Below are 21,443 nucleotides of genomic sequence, written 5' to 3'. Positions count from 1 at the left end.
TTGCAAGTTTTATGGCACACAGGGACTGTGATGAAAGATAGGCATTTAAAAAAAAAAGTTTGTTGCGTTACCACTGTTTTTCACGCCTGGCTTTATTCCAGTGCTGTTTTTAAACATTCCAGTGCTGTTTAGGGTTTTCTCTCTAAGTTCCAAATTCTATACTTCATAGCTGAAACTTATTTGTGAACTGCCCAGAGATTCTGCATTTTATTTTTGCAGCTGGGCAGTTCAGAAATGTTGCAAATACATCACATAAATAAGTAGTTTTGAAGGCTCCCCTGAGCACCTAACTCTTCCCAAGATGTGGGAGGGCAGCACCAGTAGAATTGAAGTCTTGCCCCCCCCTTCATAATGCTAATTGCTACGAGAGAGAGAGAGAGAGAGAGAGAGAGAGAGAGAGAGAGAGAGAGAGAGAGAGGGAGACTTACAAAGATCATATCTGGGGAATGTGGGGGCAAGCAAGCATATTTTTAATTTTACTTGAATTAAAACAACAACAGCATGCTCACGGCACTGGTGTAATGTGAAGTTAGGCCCTAAGATAAGCAGTACAGCAACCTAGATGGAATATCCCCAACATCCCTTAGAACTCTTTCCAGGGCTCTCAAGGCCTTGGATGGGATGTACAGGTTCTACCAGCAACAAAACCGGACTGGTCGTTCAGTACACTGGTATTTAGGAGAGGGGTGTAAGCATATATGTCTTCTTACCGTGGTTTATGCTTTCTCTTGCACAGCCACATACGAATCGTCTTTTGTATTTTAATGCAGGCACCGGCTCTGTATTTTATTTTGTTTTTCACTGTGAAATACAAAGAGAAAATGGAAAGACCATCACAAATGTGCAGGTAGGGCATAACCCCGGTACAAGACAGCCAGCGTGGTGTAGTGGTTAGAGTGTTGGACTAGGGCCTTGGAGACCAGGGTTCAGATCCCTGCTCAGACACGAGGCTCACTGGATGATCTTGGGCCAGTCGCAGTCTCTCGGCCTAACCAACCTCACAGAGTTGTTGTTTTGAGGATAAAAGGGGAATGAAGAAAACTACGTATGCCACCTTGAACTCCTCGGAGAAAAGGTGAGGTTTAAATGTAATGAAATAATTACAATAGGAGTTGGGAAGGTAGGGCAAGCAGAAGACAAAAACCTCATGCAATGATGTTTGGGTTTTGTTATTGTTATTTAAAAGCAAACCCTGGAGCAGGAAACCTGTGTCCTAACAGATGCTGTTGGAATTTAACTCCCTTCATCCCTAACCACTGACCATGCTGCCTGCAGCTGATATGAGTTGCACTCCATCACCATCTGGAGGGTCATAGGTTCCCCGAGGCTGAACTAACAGATGTCGTCATTCCCTTTCCTCATTTGTGGTTAAGGCAACTGTGGCCGTCAACAATTCCTGTATGGGGCCTGCTGGATCTGACTAAAAAACCCTCTAAACCGAGCATTAGGTTTGCATCCATGACCAGTTTCCAGTAAGCTCCAAAATTAAGAGTACAAAGTTAGCAGCCCCTGTTGTTATTTTTCTACCAGCTTCTGGTATTTAGAAGCACACTGTGCCTCTGGGAATTTGATCATTCAATCTATTAATCTATGAGCATTTCTCAAGACCCCTCTCACCCAGGTGTGCAGCATTTTTAAGGCATCTAAACCAGGGAAGAAGAAGAGTTTGGATTTGATATCCCGCTTTATCACTACCCGAAGGAGTCTCAAAGCGGCTAGCATTCTCCTTTCCTTTCCTCCCCCACAACAAACACTCTGTGAGGTGAGTGGGGCTGAGAGACTTAAAAGAACTGTGACTAGCCCAAGGTCACCCAGCAGCTGCATGTGGAGGAGCGGAGACGCGAACCCGGTTCACCAGACTACGAGACTACCGCTCTTAACCACTACACCACACTGGCTCTCTCACTGGGATGGGGAACCTGTGGCCCTTGAGATGCTGTAGGACCCATCAGAGCCAGCCACGGTGACCAATGGTCAGGGTTGATGAGAGTTGCAGACCAACAATACCTGGAGGGTCAGAGGTGTCCCATCCTCTGGCCTAAACTGACAGGCCATCGCAGCAACTTGTGGTAGGGGATTCCACAACTTAATATATGGACATAAATAGGTCACCTACAGGATCAAACCAAAGGTCTGCCTCATCCACTCTGTCCCATTGCCCATGATACCCAACCAGATGCCTCTGGGAAGTCCATAGGCAAGATACAAAGGCACCAGACCTCTCCTGTTGCCGTCCTTAAATAATGCACGGTGTGGAATGGCTGTTCTGAACATACCCCTGATCAATTTCATTGCACGCTCAAGAGTTCTTGTATTTCCAAGTATGTTTTAAGAGTCTGCAGCTTTAGGAAGCTTTCAATGTTGGCTCACAAATACCTGCCTCCAGACACACACCCAAGAGACCCGTGAATACATACATTTAATAACCGACAGAGAACACCACTGGACCTTCTTCCAACGACTGCAGATAAGCCAGTGGTTGACTCGTTTAACCAACTCAGCAAGATGATCTGGGTCAGACTTCATGATCTGATCAAACTCTGCAAACTGAAAGTGGACACCAGCATCACAAAGAGGAAATCATTTACATGACAGCAGTTTTGGAATGTTGGGGGACTTAGGTGGGATGAAGCATAAACAGAATGTTGTAACCATGACAGTGAAGGCCATGGCCACCGGTGGGGGTGGGGGGGTGGCCTTCTGGGCTCTATTCAAGGTGATGGTTTTGACATTTAAAGTCAGTCTGTGATGGATGGACGGATATTAAAAATAAAAATGGGCCTATGGTCCTTTAAGGACTGCCTGATTGCTTAGGCTCCACCTTGATCACTGATCTGATGAAGCGCTTCTGGTGGTTGCCCACTCCCCTGAGGTTCAGCTGCCCTGCACAGGGACTGAGCATTTAGTGTGCAGGCCTTGCCCTGTCAAACACTACACCAGTACAGGTTCAGCAGGAGACATCCCTCCCTTCAGAAATCTTCTGAAAACTTTTTGTGTGTGTGTACAGATAGGCCTTTACAACATGACTCTCCCACCCCCCCATCCCCTTTAATCTATCAGTATTTATTGCTGTTTAATGGGTATTTTTTATTCATTTTATTTTTATAGGTTGCATTCCACCTTGTGAGTTATAAATGTGTGAATAAAAATAAAGAACTAAATAGATTTCTTTGCATGAGCCACATGCACCATACATCTGGCTATCTGGTGAAGTGGCATACTGCCTTGCCCCAAGTCTCAGCCAGCAGGTGGGGATACAGCTGCTAGAGCAGGCATAGGCAAACTCGGCCCTCCAGATGTTTTGGGACTACAACTCCCACCATCCCTAGCTAACAGGACTAGTGGTCAGGGATGATGGGAGTTGTAGTCTCAAAGCATCTGGAGGGCCGAGTTTGCCTATGCCTGTGCTAGAGCAGTAAAACAGGGCTTTTGCAACTGTAGCCTCAATAATTTGCAACAAGCTCTCTAAGAAAGTTTGTCATCTCCCCTGGCTTTTTGAAAAAGATGCAAGTCCTATTTGTTTACTCAACCTTTTCGCGCCTAAGGCTTTCCTGCTCATTGTGGGGTTTTAAACCATTGCTCTCCCTTTTTGACTTTTTGTGTTACAGAGATTTAGGTTTTTAAATCTACTATAAGCCAATCTGATTACAGGGAGAAGTTTGATCAAGATATTTTAAATAGATAAGTAAATAAAGCATGGAAATGGCATTGCTAATATTTGTATCATCAGAAGAGACGAAATTAAATTGTGGTTTTGTTTTGTATTTTTTAAAAACAACCCAGCTTACACGTATCTCAGTTATCATTTACTTTACAAAAAGAATGAGTAGAAAATGTTCACATTCATCAACTCTCCTTGGATAACAATAACACTTACCTTGCCAGGTCTAAAAAACACTTTGGTTAATCCAAATTTATAATCATTTTCATTTAATCCAAGGGCTTTGAAGAGTGCCTGGGAGAGGAGAAAAACACTTTGATGAATAAATCCTTTGAGAGGACAAAGATTTCAATGAATATAAATTCTCTATGATAAAAAATACAAAAGAAGTGTATTTAGCATTCTAGGCGCTAATACCTTGCAGAAGAGTCTAGGATCCAAACGGGACAGCTTTGCAGGCATGTACTTTTTGTACATGTTATATAGCTCATGGAATGAGGCTCGGGATGGGAAGCCACCTTGCATCAAATCCAAAACAGACACCATGCCTAGAGTAGCAAGCATGCAAAAATATGTCACCGATTAAGTTAAAAGGACACAGCTGTCACTCTCACAATGCTCTGGGGTGGGGATCACTAACACGTTGCAAGCATTGCATATTTATTCTGAGACACAGTGACTGAGCAACATATCCCATGAAGCCTCGGTCACATTTAGCAGAAGGGAATGGTGAGAGTGTGCCCTGGTACCTCCCTGTCTGAACTAGCAGAATTGCTCAAAATCAGATCAATTGCTCAAAGTCAGATCCCAAGTGAATCACATCACATCACATCACCACATATACCAAATGTTCAATACTATCAAAGGTGTCAGGAAGTCCAAAAGGATCAATAGAATAGCAGAGTTACTCAAGCATAGCCAAGCAAGGGTTTAGCAATTTGGAAATGGCAAGCAGGCAAGAGCTGGAAAATACCCACTCGACTCAAAACCTTTCCCATGGAGACAGAATCACTGGACTGTTTGAAGGGGAGTGAGGTTGAGCAGGGATGACATGAGCAAAGGTATAAGGTAATCTGGTTGTCTAGCCTCCTGAATGAGATTTAAAACTACCAGTTCTTGTATAGACTGGACTCTAATTATAACGTGTGCATGGGTATAATGCATCCTGGAGTATACACAAATGCACACATGCTGGATATTTGTGTACGTACTGAAGTTTAATATTTTATTTTAGAGGCAGTGAAATTCCTTACTTGGTGTGCTATTAGCTATTGTTTTATTGCCTGAAATTGGTTTGTGTTTGTTTGTTTGTTTTGTGAGAGTCACCTCTTCTGCTAAATTTATATTATTCTGTTCTGGCTAGGATCGTTTCATTTTATCAACTGTTTTATCTGTATTTATAAGTGTATATTATGATGTAACCAGCCCTCATGGTGAAGGGTTAGCTAAGAACTCTTGTACAACAAATCAATAAATGCAACCTTGGAAGAGAAATCCAAATAAATGGGAGATGTGCAGTCTGTCATGTGGCTAGCAGTCCTTACTATTTAATAAAAGGGGGAGATAGAAGATGCTCTCTGCTGTATTTATTCTTGGAGACATTCATGTTATTTTAATTTCTCCCTTTCCCGCTTCACATATTAATAAGCCATTTATTTTTAGCATGTTTCTCTCCCTTTAAATTTGCATGAACTTGTTTCTCAACGAGAAGCTGAAAACAGAAACCCATAAAAGAAAACCACGGCTTGTGAGCAACACAGAAGTACGGAGTTTTATTACTTCCCCACCTCCCTCTTTCACAATACTTGCCAAGAGCGATCAGCCTTCAAATTATCAGCCAAAAAGGGTGTCAATAGAACCCTAATTAAAGTAAAGTTGTTAAGCGTTTGTGACTGATTTGCTGAATTAAACTTTAAATGTAACTTGACATGACAAGCAAGAGGGACGCTTGCCAAAATGAACCAGATGCTTAAAGTCTCAGGGCCCCTCTGGCATGCTAAATTAAGAGAAAAGCTGAGGTGGCAGCTAATGGAAACGGGAAGACTAACAGGAAATGAGGCTTATTTCAGAGGAAATTAGGTGCCTCCTGAAAACCTGTTCTGTATCCCAGATTTTCTGGTGCCCAACCCACAGCTCTACTTGCTCCCCAGATGACAGCTCTTTTTGAACTACACGTATTTGCAAATACATTGGCTGTTAATGAAGGGCGAGTGAGAGCATTTTGCCTAGACTGGCAGAGATATAGGCTGCAGTCTTATGCATAACGTACCTGGGAAGAGGTTCCACTGAAGTCAATAGGGCATACTTCTAAGTAAAGGAGTATAGGTTTGCGCTCTTATTTGTCACTTTGCTACTCATGTATCCAAAGTGACTTAGATGCAAAATAACCACCAACAGAAGTTAAAACAGTTAAAATGCTAGAGAAGGCAATAGCTTTTTTTAAAAAAAATTATTTTTTATTAAAATTTTCAAATAAAGAAAAAACAACAAATAAGAAAACTAATTACATTCCATCTTAAGTTCACCCATCTCAGCCTTTTCGCTCTGCCGAGCTGTGACTTCCCTCCCTCCCATCATTCGGCTTTATTTTTCACTCTTATCTCGCAGTTCCTTTTTAGAAACATAAATAAATTCACTTCATAGGATTTATTTCAGTCCCGCAAGTGTCTTTAAGCTTCTACAGTTCTTCTCCATATAGTCAATGAATTTACTCGATTGCCTCTGGAACTTTGTCTCTCCCTGGTTTCGAATCCCGCAGGTCAACTTTGCCAATTCTGCATAATCCATCATTTTCGTTTGCCACTATTGCAAAAAGCAATAGCTTTTTTGCGCATGTGTGGTGTGACTAGAGGCAGGTGTAGCCCAGAGTTAGGTAGGTACACACAGGATTTGTGAGCAGTGGAGAAAAGTGGATGCATTGGGTCTATTGCACCTGAATTATAAACATTCCAGTGGGAAAAAGGTCCATGAATGTCAATGGAACCTCTGGTTAGGTGCATTAAGGGTTGCAGTTCATCCCATGAGTGTATCTGCAGAAGCTTCACAGAGTTCAGTGGGCACTGCTCTCAGATTAATGCACTGCCTTAAGAGTATATGAATCCACATACTATTGATTTCACAGGTTTGGAGTCAAAACCTTCCTGCTCCCATTAGAAGAAGGTTCATTTTAACAGAAAAGGGAAACATTTTGATCCAATCCACAATACCAGGAAAGCATCCTGATTTGGTGAGATTGTGGCTTCCTTTGAATAAGTGTCTTAAATAAAAACTCGCAAGCTACATTACTCTCAAATAATTTAAAAAACAGGTTTCTAATGTCATCATTAAGAACAAGCCACACAGGAATGTGTACAACTCTTTTTATTAAAAAAGGGGAGGGGAATAAATAAATCTCCTCTGACTACTTTGGGAATTTGGCACAAGAACTCACAAGGAAACTAGTCCTGTAATTTACATGAACCTCAAAAAACGTGTGTGCCTTCCAATGTTTGCTGTCATGACACGTAGCTTTGACTATGTAGTACTCCAGGAGGAGCTAATGGAGTCTCTCCATATGGTCATGTTGGCTAGGGCGGATGGAGTTCAACAACATCTGGAGGGCATGATGCTGTCTATACCTTTATCTACTTCCTTGTTTTTGTAGTCTAAATCACTGAGCCTCTTGGGCTTGCCAATCGGAAGGTCGGCGGTTCAAATCTGTGCAACAGCGTGAGCTCCCATTGCTCTGTCCCAGCTCCTGCCAACCTAGCAGTTCGAAAGCACACCAGTGCAAGTAGATAAATAGATACCGCTGCGGCGGGAAGGTACACGGCATTTCCGTGCACTCTGGTACTCGTAACAGTGTTCTGTTGCGCCAGAAGCAGTTTAGCCATGCTGGCCACATGACCCGGAAAGCTGTCTGTGGACAAGTGCCAGCTTCTTCAGCCTAAAAAGCGAGATGAGTGCCGCACCCCATAGTTGCCTTTGACTGGACTTATCTAGGGATCCTTTACCTTACCTTTCTTTAGTTTGACCTCAGTGTCTAAATATGTAGCCTCTGGGCTACCTGTTACAGATTTCCTTGCTGCCCTCTGGAACTGGATTTCCAGGGGTAGGGAAGGTACAGAACTAAGTATGATCTGACTTTTGTTTTTTTTAGGAATGAACCACAGCCTGCTGTTTTTCTCTTCTCCTTCCCCTCCCTTCTCTTTGATGTCAGTGCACAGAGCAAGACCTCTAAGTTGGATTTGTGAAATACCGGCTCTGCACTAAAGATCTTAGGGGATATACTGGCACCTTCCATGACCGCCTCCCCAATACAGTTATTTTACATTTTTTGGGGGGGGGTGATTTTTTTGTGATTTTTTTTTTGACTACGGCCGACCAACACGGCTACCTACCTGTAACAAGGAATAAGCTGTTGCCTTTTAAAAAGTAGCTGGGTTAACTAAGAATCAATATCATCTCCCACTTATTGTTATGTGCCAGTAATCTTGCTGCACTGGTAGAGCTTTGCTGAAATTAAAAAGTAACCTGTTGTTTCTAATTAAGGAAGACTTGTCTAAAGCCCTGTTGTTACAACTCCGCATGAACCTTTTAATCTACATGACAATCGTGCTACAGAACTGAACAAGACACATCAAGTTACCTGAACACTGGAGCTGGGAGAGGATCTGGGCACCTTCAAAGTGGTGGCTTGTCATCTTTAAATTAGGTTTGATACAGCGAATAAAGCTAGACCCCTGTTGGAAAAGACAGCAGGTTGGCAACATCACAAAAATACATGCAAATCACTTGTAAGTAAAATAATAGATTTTGAGGCTTCAGGCTTTACTGTCCCCATATGAATCCAACTGCCCATTAAAACTTCAATTATTTCACCTTCTGAAAAGCTGGTGTTTAGAAGCATTATCTAAATCAAACTGCTGTTGTACCATATTAGTACATATTAATATTTTCTCCATTGTTCGGATCCTCTTCTTTGAGGGGAAAAAAGGGGGAGAGCAAGACAGACAAACCTTGGAAAAGATTAAACTTCCTGTACGTTCAAAAAGTTACACACCTCTTCAAGGAAGGCAGCCAGATCAGATCATCTGAGAATTGGATAAAGATTCTAAAACTGAGCCTTTCCCTTTCTAGATACTACCCCTCACTTCATGACCAGTATTTTTCCTCCAGGCTTCTGTGGTAAAAGATACCTTGTTTTCCCTTTTAAGTAAATGCAAATACAGAGAAATGCACAGGCATATTTTACTCTTTGAAGAACAAGGTGCTCTGCAATAGTTTTCCCTAGCTAAAAAAGAATTCTTCACTCCTCCTTTTTTTAATTGAGACTAGTTTTGATACCCAGAACTCAAGTGCCTTGGGAAAATTACATTTCTCAGGGTCCCTTGCAATAGTGTACAAATTCTGAAAAAGGAATGAGGGAGGTTATACTGCCATTGCTGCCGTTACAAACAAAAAACAAAAACCCCACAACGTTTAAGTGGGGACAGAACTACAGGGCAGACCACAGTGGTTTTTGAGAGAGTACTAAGTAGTTTTCAGACCACTGCATTCCTGATGGTGTTCAGAGTGTGTGGGTGGCAAGTTCTGAATAGGATCTGGAATAAACTGATATATATATTTCCAATGGGGGGAGCAGCTCAGTTTATAGATATTGGGGGAAGAGAGTTCACTCATCACTACTACTCACTCATCATGGGGTATGGAGAGGATAAAATATTTTGAGCTTTAGGCTGAGCTCTGAGATAGAACAGATGCCGTCAAACTAAAGCATTTTTTAATCTGTCTACAAAACTTCAGAACCCACAAAGCAGCATCCAAAAAGGCTGATAAGCATTTAATGAATACATGAATTGACAAGTCTGGCTCGAAGTCTTTCTGAGGGGGTCTTAAATCAACTCATAATTATGTGGCAATTATGGCCAGAACATCTCAGACACTTATTCCAAACATCTCAAGGACAACGTACAAATAAGACTGCAGCTAATGAACGACACCATCAAAAGATAGTCCAAAAAGCCAGAAGAACATTTACTCTTCCTCTAGAATCTCACTTTTCCACCTCCCAAGTTTTCATCTGGTTTTGAAGTGCCTGTTATATATCTAGGCAAGAAAGGCAGAGAAAACCAACTTCCATTATTTCCCAGCATTTGTTCACTTGCTGCTTGAAAAGAACGATGTTTGTTCATCAATTTAAAAGGCTCCCAACTAGCTGTTCCAAGCCCTGTACAGATTCAATAGTATTGGGATGCTCCTTCTATAAGCATGTTTGCTCTGTCTCTCTGTCACATGCACAGCTTTATCACATCACATGCATGAGTTGTGTTGGCACCTGCTGCTGGGTGGACAACACACACAAAAAAAACCCTTAAATCCATATCTGGATGTGTTGGATACTATGAACTCAGAGCCATAGCCTCGTGGTCTCTTCTCACTCTGTGATTCTATGATTCTATGAAACTGAAACATGTGCACCCAGGAAGGCTGAAGAGATTATTTATAGAATGAACACCTCTCTATACACCAACCATGAGGATTCCCTCAATTTTTTACTCTCTCCTTTGATAATTTTTAAATGGAGAATTATCCAAAAAATAAAAAATGCAGAAGTTTCTTGCATAGCACTAATTTACATCAAGCATTTGTTTTTAAATGTGTTCGTTAAAGATCATGTGTGATTTTTTTTAAAAAAAAAAAAGAATCACAATTACACATCACTTGGGAAGACAGGCGAACTAATGTTAGTGTACTGGAAGACCGCTAATAACTAACATGTTGACATGGATTGGATCACAGAACAGCTATGCTTCAGCAAATAAGAGCTTGCCTCATGATCAAATGGAGTGGTTATACAGTTAACTTATTCCTGCAATTCATCATTTGAAAACTATAGATTTGGTGTAAATGCAATTTTTTTTAAAATTAAAATAAATGTGAGTTAACAGAAGGCAAAGAATCTCCACTTACTGTACTGCGAAGCTTTTCCAGGAGCAGGTTCAGCTGAGTCTGTAAAAGCAAAGGAAGCTGCATCAGTCTGGAGAATGGGAGATTAGGCACACAGGACACACATGGGCGTAGCCAGGCTTCATGTTGGAGGGTGGCAGAACCTCAGTTAGTTAGTAAATATTTTAATTCATTTACTTGATGGGGGCAGCTGCCCCCCCCTGCCTCCCCGGGGTACACTCATGAGGACACATCACTTGCATGCATCACTTAGCACGAACTCCCCCCATGCACACATGCACTTGCTCAAATGGAGGTGAAAAGGAGGATGAGTGCATAGGATCTGTCAGTCCACAATACCAACACCTTGAGTTGCTACTCATAGTTGAACCGCATTAGCAGCAAGAGAATTAAGGTGGGAAGCAGCAACGCCATACCATACCACTACCAGAATTCTTCCACCTGACTTCATATGTACAACTTAGTACATTTACGTAAATGCTTCCCTTACCCAAGTGGTCTTCCAAACAAAGGACCTTTGGGAATGTCTCCTTTCTATGCAATGATAAGCATCACCGATTTGTTAAATGTGAGCTAATCTCTTAAACACTGAACACAAGGATAAGCTAATGTGGTGCCCTGCAGATGTTGTCAGATACCAGGTCCCATCAGCCCCACCTAGCATTAGCAGTAGCAAGGGCTTTGGCCCAACAAATCTGGAGGGCACCACTTTGGCTTCCCCTTGACTTATACTACGCATTCACCTGGCACATAAATATCCTGATCCATGTTATTGGATGAACCTTACATGGATTAAGTGGATGGTGTAGGATCAGATACAGTATCACAAATGATATGGGGCGTCTTGTACTTCGCCAGATGCAGCGGATGTTTGCACATAACTCATCAGGAACCAGATAGGTTTCAATAAACACTTTTTTCAGCCATTAGGGTGTGTTGGTCGAAGTTACAAAATGTTTAAAATATAGACTATGTATTCATTTAGTGGTCTAGTTTTGGTTTCAAATGGTGATTCACAAAGCCAATCACCTGCTAACAAAGACACACCCATCCCCAATATTTTTTTTCCTTCCCCATGGAACTCCCTTGACATTGCACAGAGCCCAGGGAAAGGCAATTTTCATGTTGGGCAAAAGAGGGTCAACCCATCCAATGACTCACCTAGCACGCACAGAGAAACTTGCTGGAGGAACAGAGTCAGTTTCTTACCTGGCATTGCAACCAAGAGGCAAAAACAGCAATGTAGGCTTGAGCACTGCCCCAAAGCCCTGTGAGTAGTAGGAACAGACCTGCTCACCTCCCCAAGTCATCTGTGCATTCTAGTGGACCCACAGGAAGAGTGGGGTTTTGTTTCACAGAGTGCTGGGCTTGGCAGAAGCCAGAAGCAGGGAGTGTCTTCCTCACCTGTTTAGCCTAGCACAAAGACAGAGACTGGCTCTGCTATCCTATCCCGTCCCACTTTTCCCCCCAACCCTATTCCAGTCGCCATTATCAGGCCATTCAAGGGGGCTGGGGGGGATGGGAAGGCTTTGTGGCAATCCCAAGTACCAGAGGGATCTTCAGCTAAGCTGAAACGCCTTGGCCCTGCTTTAAATTTCATCTACTTCTCTGCATGCCTGATATCCTCCTTTTGCATTTTGATTTCGGAAACACACACCTACACTTTCTACCCTTGGAAAATGACTTATCTTTGTAAACCCGTTTTCTATTTGAAAACCAAGCAAGTTGCCTTCTTGGTACATCTAGCTCAGTAATGTCTACATTAGAAGTAGCCAACATGGCGCTCTTCCAGATGTAGTTGGACCACCTTGGCTGTCTCTTAGCGCAGACCCTGCTTGTCAAGCCTGAGCTCCCACAGCCGTCGCTCGCCACAAACCACCACTGACAGAATTGGCTGCAACAGCTGCAGTTTTTTTATTTTCTTGATAATTATGCTGCTTTAAATGTACATTTTATATTTAAACTCTGTTAGTAAAGATATCTATCATTTGAAATCTTTAAGATGATATTTTAGTTTCCTGTTAATCATGCTGCTTTGGATGCGTACTTTATATTTAACTTTCTTCTGTAATGTTTTCTTTTGGATTGTTTTATTCGGGTACTTTGAGATGCCCCCCCCCTTAAAAATGTAAAGCAGGATGGAAATGAAATTATTATTAAGAATAATGATGATTCACAACTCCCATTCATTCTAACCAGGAATGATGGGAGCTGTGGTCCATCATCATTCATGTTGGCTACGTCTGATTCTACTGTGTGGCAGCCTCTCTCCAGAATTTCAGAAGAGGAGTGCTGCTGGAGGAGAGAAAGAACTAAAGCAGATTTCATACATATCTTCTGGGATTGTGCAAAAGCAAAACCTCTCGGAGTTACAATTTTGAATATAGCAGGAAATCGCAGGCTTTGCATTACCTAAAAATGCAAACACAATCCTTCTTTGCATGCGGTGAAGTTATAAGCCCCGATCTCTAATTACTAACTACTCTTTTGACTATGGCGAAACTCTATACAGCCCAGCAATGGAAAAATAAAGACCCTCCAACCAACCCACAATGGCTGAGGAAAGCTTGGGAATATGTCGCAATGATAAAGCTGACAGAAACACTTTAAAATATAATGATCAAAACATGTTTATGGGCTCTGTTCATTCAACAATCAAATAGCAGGCGAAGTACCCCTGTATATTCTTTTTATGTTAATTTAATAATATCTCATTATGCAAACAAATTTCTCCAACCATTTTCTCGCTTTCCCTTTTTCTCAATATATTTTGCTTTTCCCTCTATTTGGATTGTGATATTTAATTAAAAATATTGAAAAAGAAAGTGAAAAAGAAAACGAGCTTCCCCCCCCCAGCTCTAACTGAATTGAACCCAAGTCCCTTTGCATGCAAGGCACACAGGCCAACCCTGAGCTACTGCCCTTCCCAGACTTAATACGTGGTTTTTAATGCATGGGTTGTTGAGGGAACCAGCAACAAAGAAATAAAAAACCCTGCTGTGGAGTGGAGGTATTTTTCTAATGTTACATGAAGCAAAACTGATGTGCTAGAAATAAGAATTCTGGCTGAAATTACTGCAGTTTGATAAATAATGAGTCCACGAAGGTGATACATTTACCTGCAGCCCTTGGTTTTGCCTCTGCCTGCTTTTCCTCTCAACTCCCCTATAGCTTCCCCTCCAGCCATCCTGAGCTGGTAAAAGCCAACTAAAATAAAAACTGATGAATAGGGAAAGGAAGCAGAAAAACAGAGAAGGCTTAACACAGAAAGAGCAGAAGACACAGAGGTCAGATTTACAGCTAAGAACAAAAGGAAAAATTAGGAAAAGCATCAGATAATACTGTTAGGAGAAGGGGGGGTGAGAAAATGAATGCTCAACCCCCCCCCCAAGGTTTTTTGGGCTATGTCTTGTCTTGTCAAAGCTATTAATATTTTTAGAGGGTTCAGAGAAATGATAACACTTTAAATCTACTTTACTGTCTCAATGGGACACCCACAGCTAGCTTCTGTTGACTGAAGGGGCTCGCTTCAAATGTGCAAATTCTCATTATACAACAGAAAGCAAAGTCTTTTAAACCACACATTTAGCTCCGATAAGACGTTGCTTCGGGGTCTGCAATTAATACAGACGCTAAGCATACAGTATTAAACTAATACAGATTCCCATTTTGGCAATTCATTCGCTCCCTGTGCAACATTCAATGCTTTCACATGGGGTGAAGTCTCGGTTGCAACTTTCGGCAGCCACAGCCCAAGAGAAGGTAGAATGACGGAGGCAATGGTGGAAGTGCATGCAAGTGTGAGTGTGCGACTGAAGAGTACAAGAAGCCCCACATAAAACGTTGCAGAGGCAGATTGCAAAAGTGGGTGTGTGAGAGAGAGAAGCTGTTCACGCTGCTGGTGGGTCATAAAGGAAAGGCAAGGAACAGAAGTGAGGCAGAGGAATGTGTGAAAGAAATGTGTGGTGCAGTGTTACCTGGAGATCGCACAGGCCTTTCTGAAATTCAAACACAGACTACAAAAACAGGGAGGGAGGACAGAAGGAATACCCAAGTATCCTCAGGACATGGAGAAATGTTGCTTCAATATCAGGAAAAGGCAAAAAGCCACTCAAGATTTGCCTCAGTATACTACAGCAAAGGCCAGACTGCATGAGCTTTACCTATCATATCACAAAACTGTTTGAGGTTACAATTTTGAGCATACATCCTAGAAAATGGAAATCCTGCTGAAACCAGCAGGGATTGCTTCTGAGTAAGAAAAGGATGGTCCGACAAGAGGAATATGTGAAAGTGAAACCACTCATGCTGTCTGCCTAACTTTACAGTCCCGTCGTGTTCATAGAAAATGGAAAGCAGTCCCGGGAAAGGAGGAGGTTTGCCATGCCCATACCTTAAATTTGTTTCCCACACTGATGAAACTGAGCTTCCCTGCTTTTTGTTTATGGTCCTTGTTGTTGTTTGTGTTGGATTCAAAGAGCTGCCGGATAAATTTATCTTTGGATTCACATATAAGGGACTCCAGAGACATATGCAGAGCGTCGTTGTTTTTCTCCACAAACTGGGTCTGAGGAAAATAATGAATTTGTTAGGTAGGAGGGAAAGTTTGCACATGTCTATGCTATCACTTGATCACTGCGGCACCTGGGCAGAAATTGCACATGGGAATATGACACTGCAGACCAAACTTCAATGATTTTAAAAAGCAGAAGCAAAATTTGTTTTACTTCATTAGGTTACACCAGGCATCCCCAAACTTCGGCCCTCCAGATGTTTTGGACTACAATTCCCATCTTCCCTGACCACTGGTCCTGTTAGCTAGGGATCATGGGAGTTGTAGGCCAAAACATCTGGAGGGCCGCAGTTTGGGGGTGCCTGGGTTACACCATTCAGAAACTTTTAGTTGCTCTCACAAACAGTGTTGCCAACTTAGATTAACGCCTCTTCCCAATGAAACTTCTTCAGTATTCAAATTATCTGGTGGGGTCCTAAGCATGATGTGGAGTTCTTCCCATAGCCTTCGTAGATTCTCACCATGTAGCTGAATATACTTTATCTGCTCAGCCACACTCACAAGGATCCACTACACAACAGATGTAAATAATTTATTTTTAAAACTATACAGAAAGATGAAATTCAGTAAATCATGTTCACTTACTGTCTCGTAACATACTGCTCCTGCAAAATGTCTGATTATAAAGCCCTCATCATCTCGGATATTTCTGTGAACAGCCAGTTTAGATTTCCTGGGTATCTGAAATTTAAAGCCAACATTTTATTTATGTTATTTATTTATAAGTGTCTTAGAACTATAAAATCATAAAGCACAAAACAAATGACCAGCTACGTACATAAAACTGCAAAGAAAATAAATTAGAAAACTATTCTCCCTCTAAGCCCCATTCATTTTTACATGCCAGTTCTAGGCAGCCATTTTGCCATGCCACAAATTAATGTACTGCTAAATGGCAGCTCTTCACTGCCCTCATGGTGTTCAACTAAAAAGGGCAAGAAAGTGAAGGCAGCTAAGACTCCAACTACATGGACCGCAGTGGTCCCTGGTTGGGTTATGTATTTATTAATTAAAATATTAATGCCACACCTTTTGTGTCAAAACAGTTCAAAGCATACAAAACATACAGAATAGCTTTGACACCTATTTTTAAAAAAAACACCCCAGCAACAACAGCTAAAATGCCCAACAGCAATATAGCAGCTATGGGGGTCTTGAATGCCCTCTGAAAGAGAACACTCAACATGCAACTGAAAACTAGCGATGCAAAGGCAGACCACACTTCCCCAGGGACAAAGTTCCAAAATCTTGGGCCCAACATCTCCCCGCCCCCCCCCCAAAAAACCCGCCTATGAAGCAGATCTTAATGAACAGGTATATGAGAGAAGACAGTCCTCACGTATGTTGGACCTGGGCACTTTAGGTCTTTAAAGGTCAAAGACAACTCATTAAACTGAACCTGGAAACAAACCAGGAGCCACAGCAGGCATGTCAAAATTGGTGCCACATGCTTTCTTCAACCTACTCCATTTAACCGTAAGGAAGCCACATTTTATATTGAGTTTGTGACCAAGGCAGCTAGATTGCAATCACAGCCAACAGGGGTGGTGGTCAAAGTTTTATTAGGGAGATGGACATATTCGTTTTTGCAATATGATCACATTAGTGGTTTCATTTGTAGCTTGGTGGAGTATTATGTATCGGAATCTTATCGCTATATGTCACTTGGAGAGTTCTTGTGGAAAGTGGCTAAGAAATTTAATGTGATGCACTGCAGATTCTTATCCACCTCCTTTTAAAATTCTGTGACTCAAATGAACGTTGGAGGCAGTGTGCAATTGTACTGACTTCATCAACAGCAACTTCTTTATGCTTGGTCATGTAAATCAGGAGTGTACGTTTATAATATTCCCTTTCGTTTTGCTGTAAAGACATATGGAGATAAAACCTGCCATGACTATTGCCAAGGAGGCTTCCCTATGGTGGGGTCAACACACTGGGTTCCATAACAAATGGGTTGATTCGGAATTTAAGGTAACATGATTGCTGCCATGGGTGCATCGGGCATTCATCTGTGTAGCCCATCCATTATGTAAAATGGCACCCTTAACTAAATATTTTTGTTATTTTAGAAATATTTTAGAAAAAGTCCCATTTGTGGAGATGGAAACTTTTTTGCTAAACCAAGTTGTCATGCAGGAGAGAAGGTGATTTTTGAGGGTTGGTGAGTTAACCAAACATTTCCTTGTTCCCTGCAGTCATCTCTCTGTCCTTGTGTCCTGAATTCACACATTGCAATTAGAAACCAGAATACATATACATGTAATTGTAGCTACACTCTTTTCAAGCAAATGAACCTCTATGGGACCAGTATTGTCAGTAGGAAAGTATTCTGGAACATCTGACAGAAAGGGGTTAATGGGGGAATCTTGGATGTACAATTGTTTTATTTATGACAATTTATAACCTGGGGTAAACAAACTGATGCCAATATAAAATGACAATATAAGCCTACCGAGAGTCTGAAGTGATCTTTGTGCTTCTGGTGTACCATTGATGTAAAGTGCTGATCACTTGGCTGGGGAAGCCGATTTTCTTCATCCAAAATGTCAAGAACACCTATTAATTTTGCTTCAATCAAATCTGTTTGCAAGACAGAAGCCAATAGGCTAGTTAATACAGTATATACAGAGTGGTGACAAAAGTGTTACCAAGCAATACAAAGCTTTTACCTTTCCTAAATACACCTGCTCTTGAGTAATCCACAGAATCTGCCAACCGCTATTCAATTAGCTGATACATTAAGTGGCTTAGCAGTAAATGTCAACAACCTAAGCAACAAGCCTGTGGTTTGTCAACAATATGTGAATTCAGACATTTTACAACAATTAGTTTTTGCAAAGTACCTCCGAATTGTGATTTCATATTTTATCAGTCCCCCAAACAATCCAGGTTTATAGTGAGGCACAGAACCAGACCTTAAAATAAACTATGTTTAAGCAAACCACAGTTTCACATTATGTCCCGTCACTAAAATTTCAAAATACGGATCTCTTATCAAATATGAAGGGTGCAAGTGTAAAATACGGGACGTTTTCATTCAAAAAAATCATTTGAAATGGCCCATTTCACCCTCCTGCCGCTTCCAAAAATGTTAAAGGTTAAGGAAAACAGAACAGATATACTACCATTCAATTTCAATGAAAACCACAGCAAATAAAACTTCTTTTTTTACACAAACGGCATCTCAGAATTCAACATGCATACCTATACAGTCTTGGTTATCTACATAGTGGACTTCATTGACACCTAAACCTTCTTTCTGGTAAAGTTCTTGTTCCTATAATAGAAATAATGAAATTATCATATGAGTAAAATACTGCCCATCTGCCCAACTTCTCATATCCTTTACGTGAGGGTCGAAGGTACATGCTAGCAATGTCACACGTGAGTGCCAGCACCATCCGTGTTTCTGGTTTGGTTGTATTTCAAGTCAAACTGATCCTGTGATAGAAGAACGAGTAATGTTCTCAGTGATGAGCCACTTCACAATCTTAAGCAACCTGAACTATGTGGCATGAAGCAGTTCTGAAATAGCTCGGCACTTTTGCTCAAACTTCCAAAAACAGCAGTCCTCTATTTTTCTGGTGCCCTGATCCACCACTTATGTCATCTGCTTTATTTGTTTTCTGGGAATATGATTGTTCAGTATTTCGAACATCAGGCCTTTGTCAAATTGCTAGAGGTGCTATGAAGGCTGACCTTGTTCAAATGATTCCAGCATTGCTGTCTAACTAGCAGCACCATGTGCATTGAAGTGGGAGCTGAAAAATAATGTTGTCATTTGGAAGTTTTTCTTCACGGTTTTCACATCCAATAGGACATTCAAGCGCATCAGTTATAGGCATGCTCTTAAATGTTAATGGGGGAAATGAGGCTGATTCAGACACAACTTTTCTGTGCATCTTCACAGAAGGAATTTCAAATCACTAATTTGTTTTTAAATTACATATATGGGGTATCGACATAATGCAATATTTGTGCAACTTTTCTCAGGATGACCAAAAGTCCATGAGACTCGAGGAGTTGACTCCTAGAATTGCTACAGGCAAAGTTCTGCAGATGTATTGTATCTGCAGATCAGACACTGGTAACAGAAAAATCTCAGTGAAATTACTATAAACAACATGTATCACATTCCAAAATGGTAGCTGCGTTAAACTGTTGTGGCAAAAACAAGAGTCTTGTGGCACCTTAAGGACTAATGAGTTTGTCCGCTGAACAGCCTTATTAACTGGTCATTGTAAATATTTTGCTTTCAGGTAATTATCAATGGATTCCCCTGCATTTGACTCTGCATTGTATATCCCATTCCCACCACATGCCAACACTTCATGCATCTGATGAAGCGGACTGTGGCCCATGCCATAATAAGTTTGTTGTGGTTGTATACAATTACCTCTTTGAGAATCCTTTCGTTAAAGAACTGCTGCAGCTTCTCATTACAGTAGTTAATGCAAAACTGTTCAAAGCTGTTGTGTTCAAAATATTCTGTAAAATAAAGGGATTAATATGTTTTAAAGTGGGCGGGGGAGTCAGCTAGCAAATACACTTATTATAATCTTATGTTGGTTTAAGGCACAGAGTTCCAACATTAGATCTCCCATGCAGGAACACAGTTGCAATTCAGAAGAGTGAAGTTAGACTATCCCCTACTGTTCTCTTTTAAAATACAAAGGAAGTGCTCAGATAGCAGCTCTGATTTTCTGACGGTAATTGCATACAGGGTCGTGGACTCAATTCCTCTTCCCACCATGGGAATTCCAGCTGCATCCAAGGCTTAATGAGAACAATTTGTTGCCATATTTCTTCAGATTACTCCACATCTTCCATTAAGCTGAAGACAGGTAACATAGCCAAGGTAGCATAGTAGTTTAAAGGAGATTTGAAACAGGAATTCAGGGTATCATAGCTCTACCCAGCTTACTTGCTGATCTCCCAGTCTCCGGCTCCCACAACTCCTTCTGCTATAGGTTGATGACACTGCTTGCTTATTGAATAATACTGCCTAACTACTTAGCACTTTATAAAAAGTGTCACCACAACATAAATGCCACCATCTAGATCACTGCTTTGGGAAGGTTTCCTGGGATCAGACTTTAGTCATTTGGACTTTTAGCTTCCCCAAGTCCTATGCAATGCTCACTCTGCTTTGAATGTCAACAGACTTACACACAACGCTAGAGAGCGAGTGATCACTCCAATGAAGAAATACAGATCACTAGATCACTAACTAGGTCCCAGAGCACGGTCTGAAAGCAGATGATGCAATACAGCAACTATCCTAAGCTAAACAGCGATTTATAGTTCCCTATGCAAAAGACTTACCAAAACCTGCGATATCAAGAACTCCAATGAAAAAAGAGGACGTCTCAAAAGGGAAACATTGGTTTACCCTGTTTACCACGTGGTCAAAGAGGTGGCTGTAGACAGTTTTTGCCAGAGCATCACGTGCATTGTTCGCCTGTTCTACTTTCAGTGGAACCCTGCATGGTAAAAAGAGGGTATTTGTTCATTTCCGTTCTCCCCATTTTCGGTGGCAAGCCCTCACAACACGACTTCCCAAAACAAATGCAAAACAACTGAACGAAACAAGATACAATATTCAAAAGCTCAGATAACACCATAAATAAAGATCTAGCAATATGGTGGAATTTTCTTTTTCTTAAAAGTCTTTTTTGTCCTCTTAAAGGGTACAAGAAAAGGGGACAAGTGGAGTTCTTAGGGGAAGAAATTCCAGAAGCGTGGGGGCCACCAATAAAAAGGCCGGGAGCCTAACAGCCATCAACCTTGGTGGAGGGCCCAATACCAGTAAAATCTTAAGTTTGTTGTTCCAACATTCATGCATTAAGGCAACAGACAGGAGTTTCACCACTTGAACATAGCTGTAGGGTGCCTGTACCTGAAAACCAAAACGGAATGCGTGGAATGGTTCATATGCCTTGGAGATATGCTGGTCTTATAGCCGAGCTGTGCTTGCAAAATTGGAGCTGTTGTGTCTGCAGCTCCAATGTGGAGACACCAATTTGCATGAATGGTATTCCCCCCCCCATGGGTGTTGTATACACAGCAACACCAATTTTCATTATAGCAGAGGATTGAAAAATGCTGCCACCCTCATGGAAACTGGGGCAGCCACAGCCATGCTACCTACATGGATGCATCGGTTCATGTGAGCCCAGTCTGTCTGCAAGCCCAACAACAGCCCCATGTGTTAGCAAGGCGATTATATGGAGTGCTGCTCTGTGGTGAACTCCTTTA

At 41.5% G+C, this 21,443-nt stretch overlaps 1 protein-coding gene across 7 annotated transcripts in view; it reads right to left on the bottom strand.

The window, feature by feature from the left end:
• The window catches only part of MYO6 (myosin VI), a 104,327-nt gene that overhangs the window by 21,621 nt on the left and 61,263 nt on the right, over positions 1 to 21,443 (bottom strand). For all 7 annotated transcript variants that reach the window (XM_035109562.3, XM_060272551.2, XM_060272552.2 and 4 more), the window contains exons 13-24: positions 20,511 to 20,668; positions 19,582 to 19,673; positions 18,390 to 18,462; positions 17,638 to 17,765; positions 15,768 to 15,863; positions 15,003 to 15,176; positions 10,613 to 10,651; positions 8,289 to 8,382; positions 4,079 to 4,209; positions 3,878 to 3,955; positions 2,418 to 2,547; positions 711 to 801 (exon numbers count right to left, since the gene is read on the bottom strand). In XM_035109562.3, coding sequence (XP_034965453.2) covers positions 711 to 801; positions 2,418 to 2,547; positions 3,878 to 3,955; positions 4,079 to 4,209; positions 8,289 to 8,382; positions 10,613 to 10,651; positions 15,003 to 15,176; positions 15,768 to 15,863; positions 17,638 to 17,765; positions 18,390 to 18,462; positions 19,582 to 19,673; positions 20,511 to 20,668 — 1,284 coding nt within the window. The remainder of the gene's footprint in view (positions 1 to 710; positions 802 to 2,417; positions 2,548 to 3,877; positions 3,956 to 4,078; positions 4,210 to 8,288; positions 8,383 to 10,612; positions 10,652 to 15,002; positions 15,177 to 15,767; positions 15,864 to 17,637; positions 17,766 to 18,389; positions 18,463 to 19,581; positions 19,674 to 20,510; positions 20,669 to 21,443) is intronic.

The sequence above is a fragment of the Zootoca vivipara genome, chromosome 3 (assembly GCF_965207765.1).
Source record: "Zootoca vivipara chromosome 3, rZooViv2.hap1.1, whole genome shotgun sequence".
Lineage (NCBI taxonomy): Eukaryota > Metazoa > Chordata > Lepidosauria > Squamata > Lacertidae > Zootoca > Zootoca vivipara.
This window is presented reverse-complemented; position numbering and strand designations above follow the sequence as displayed.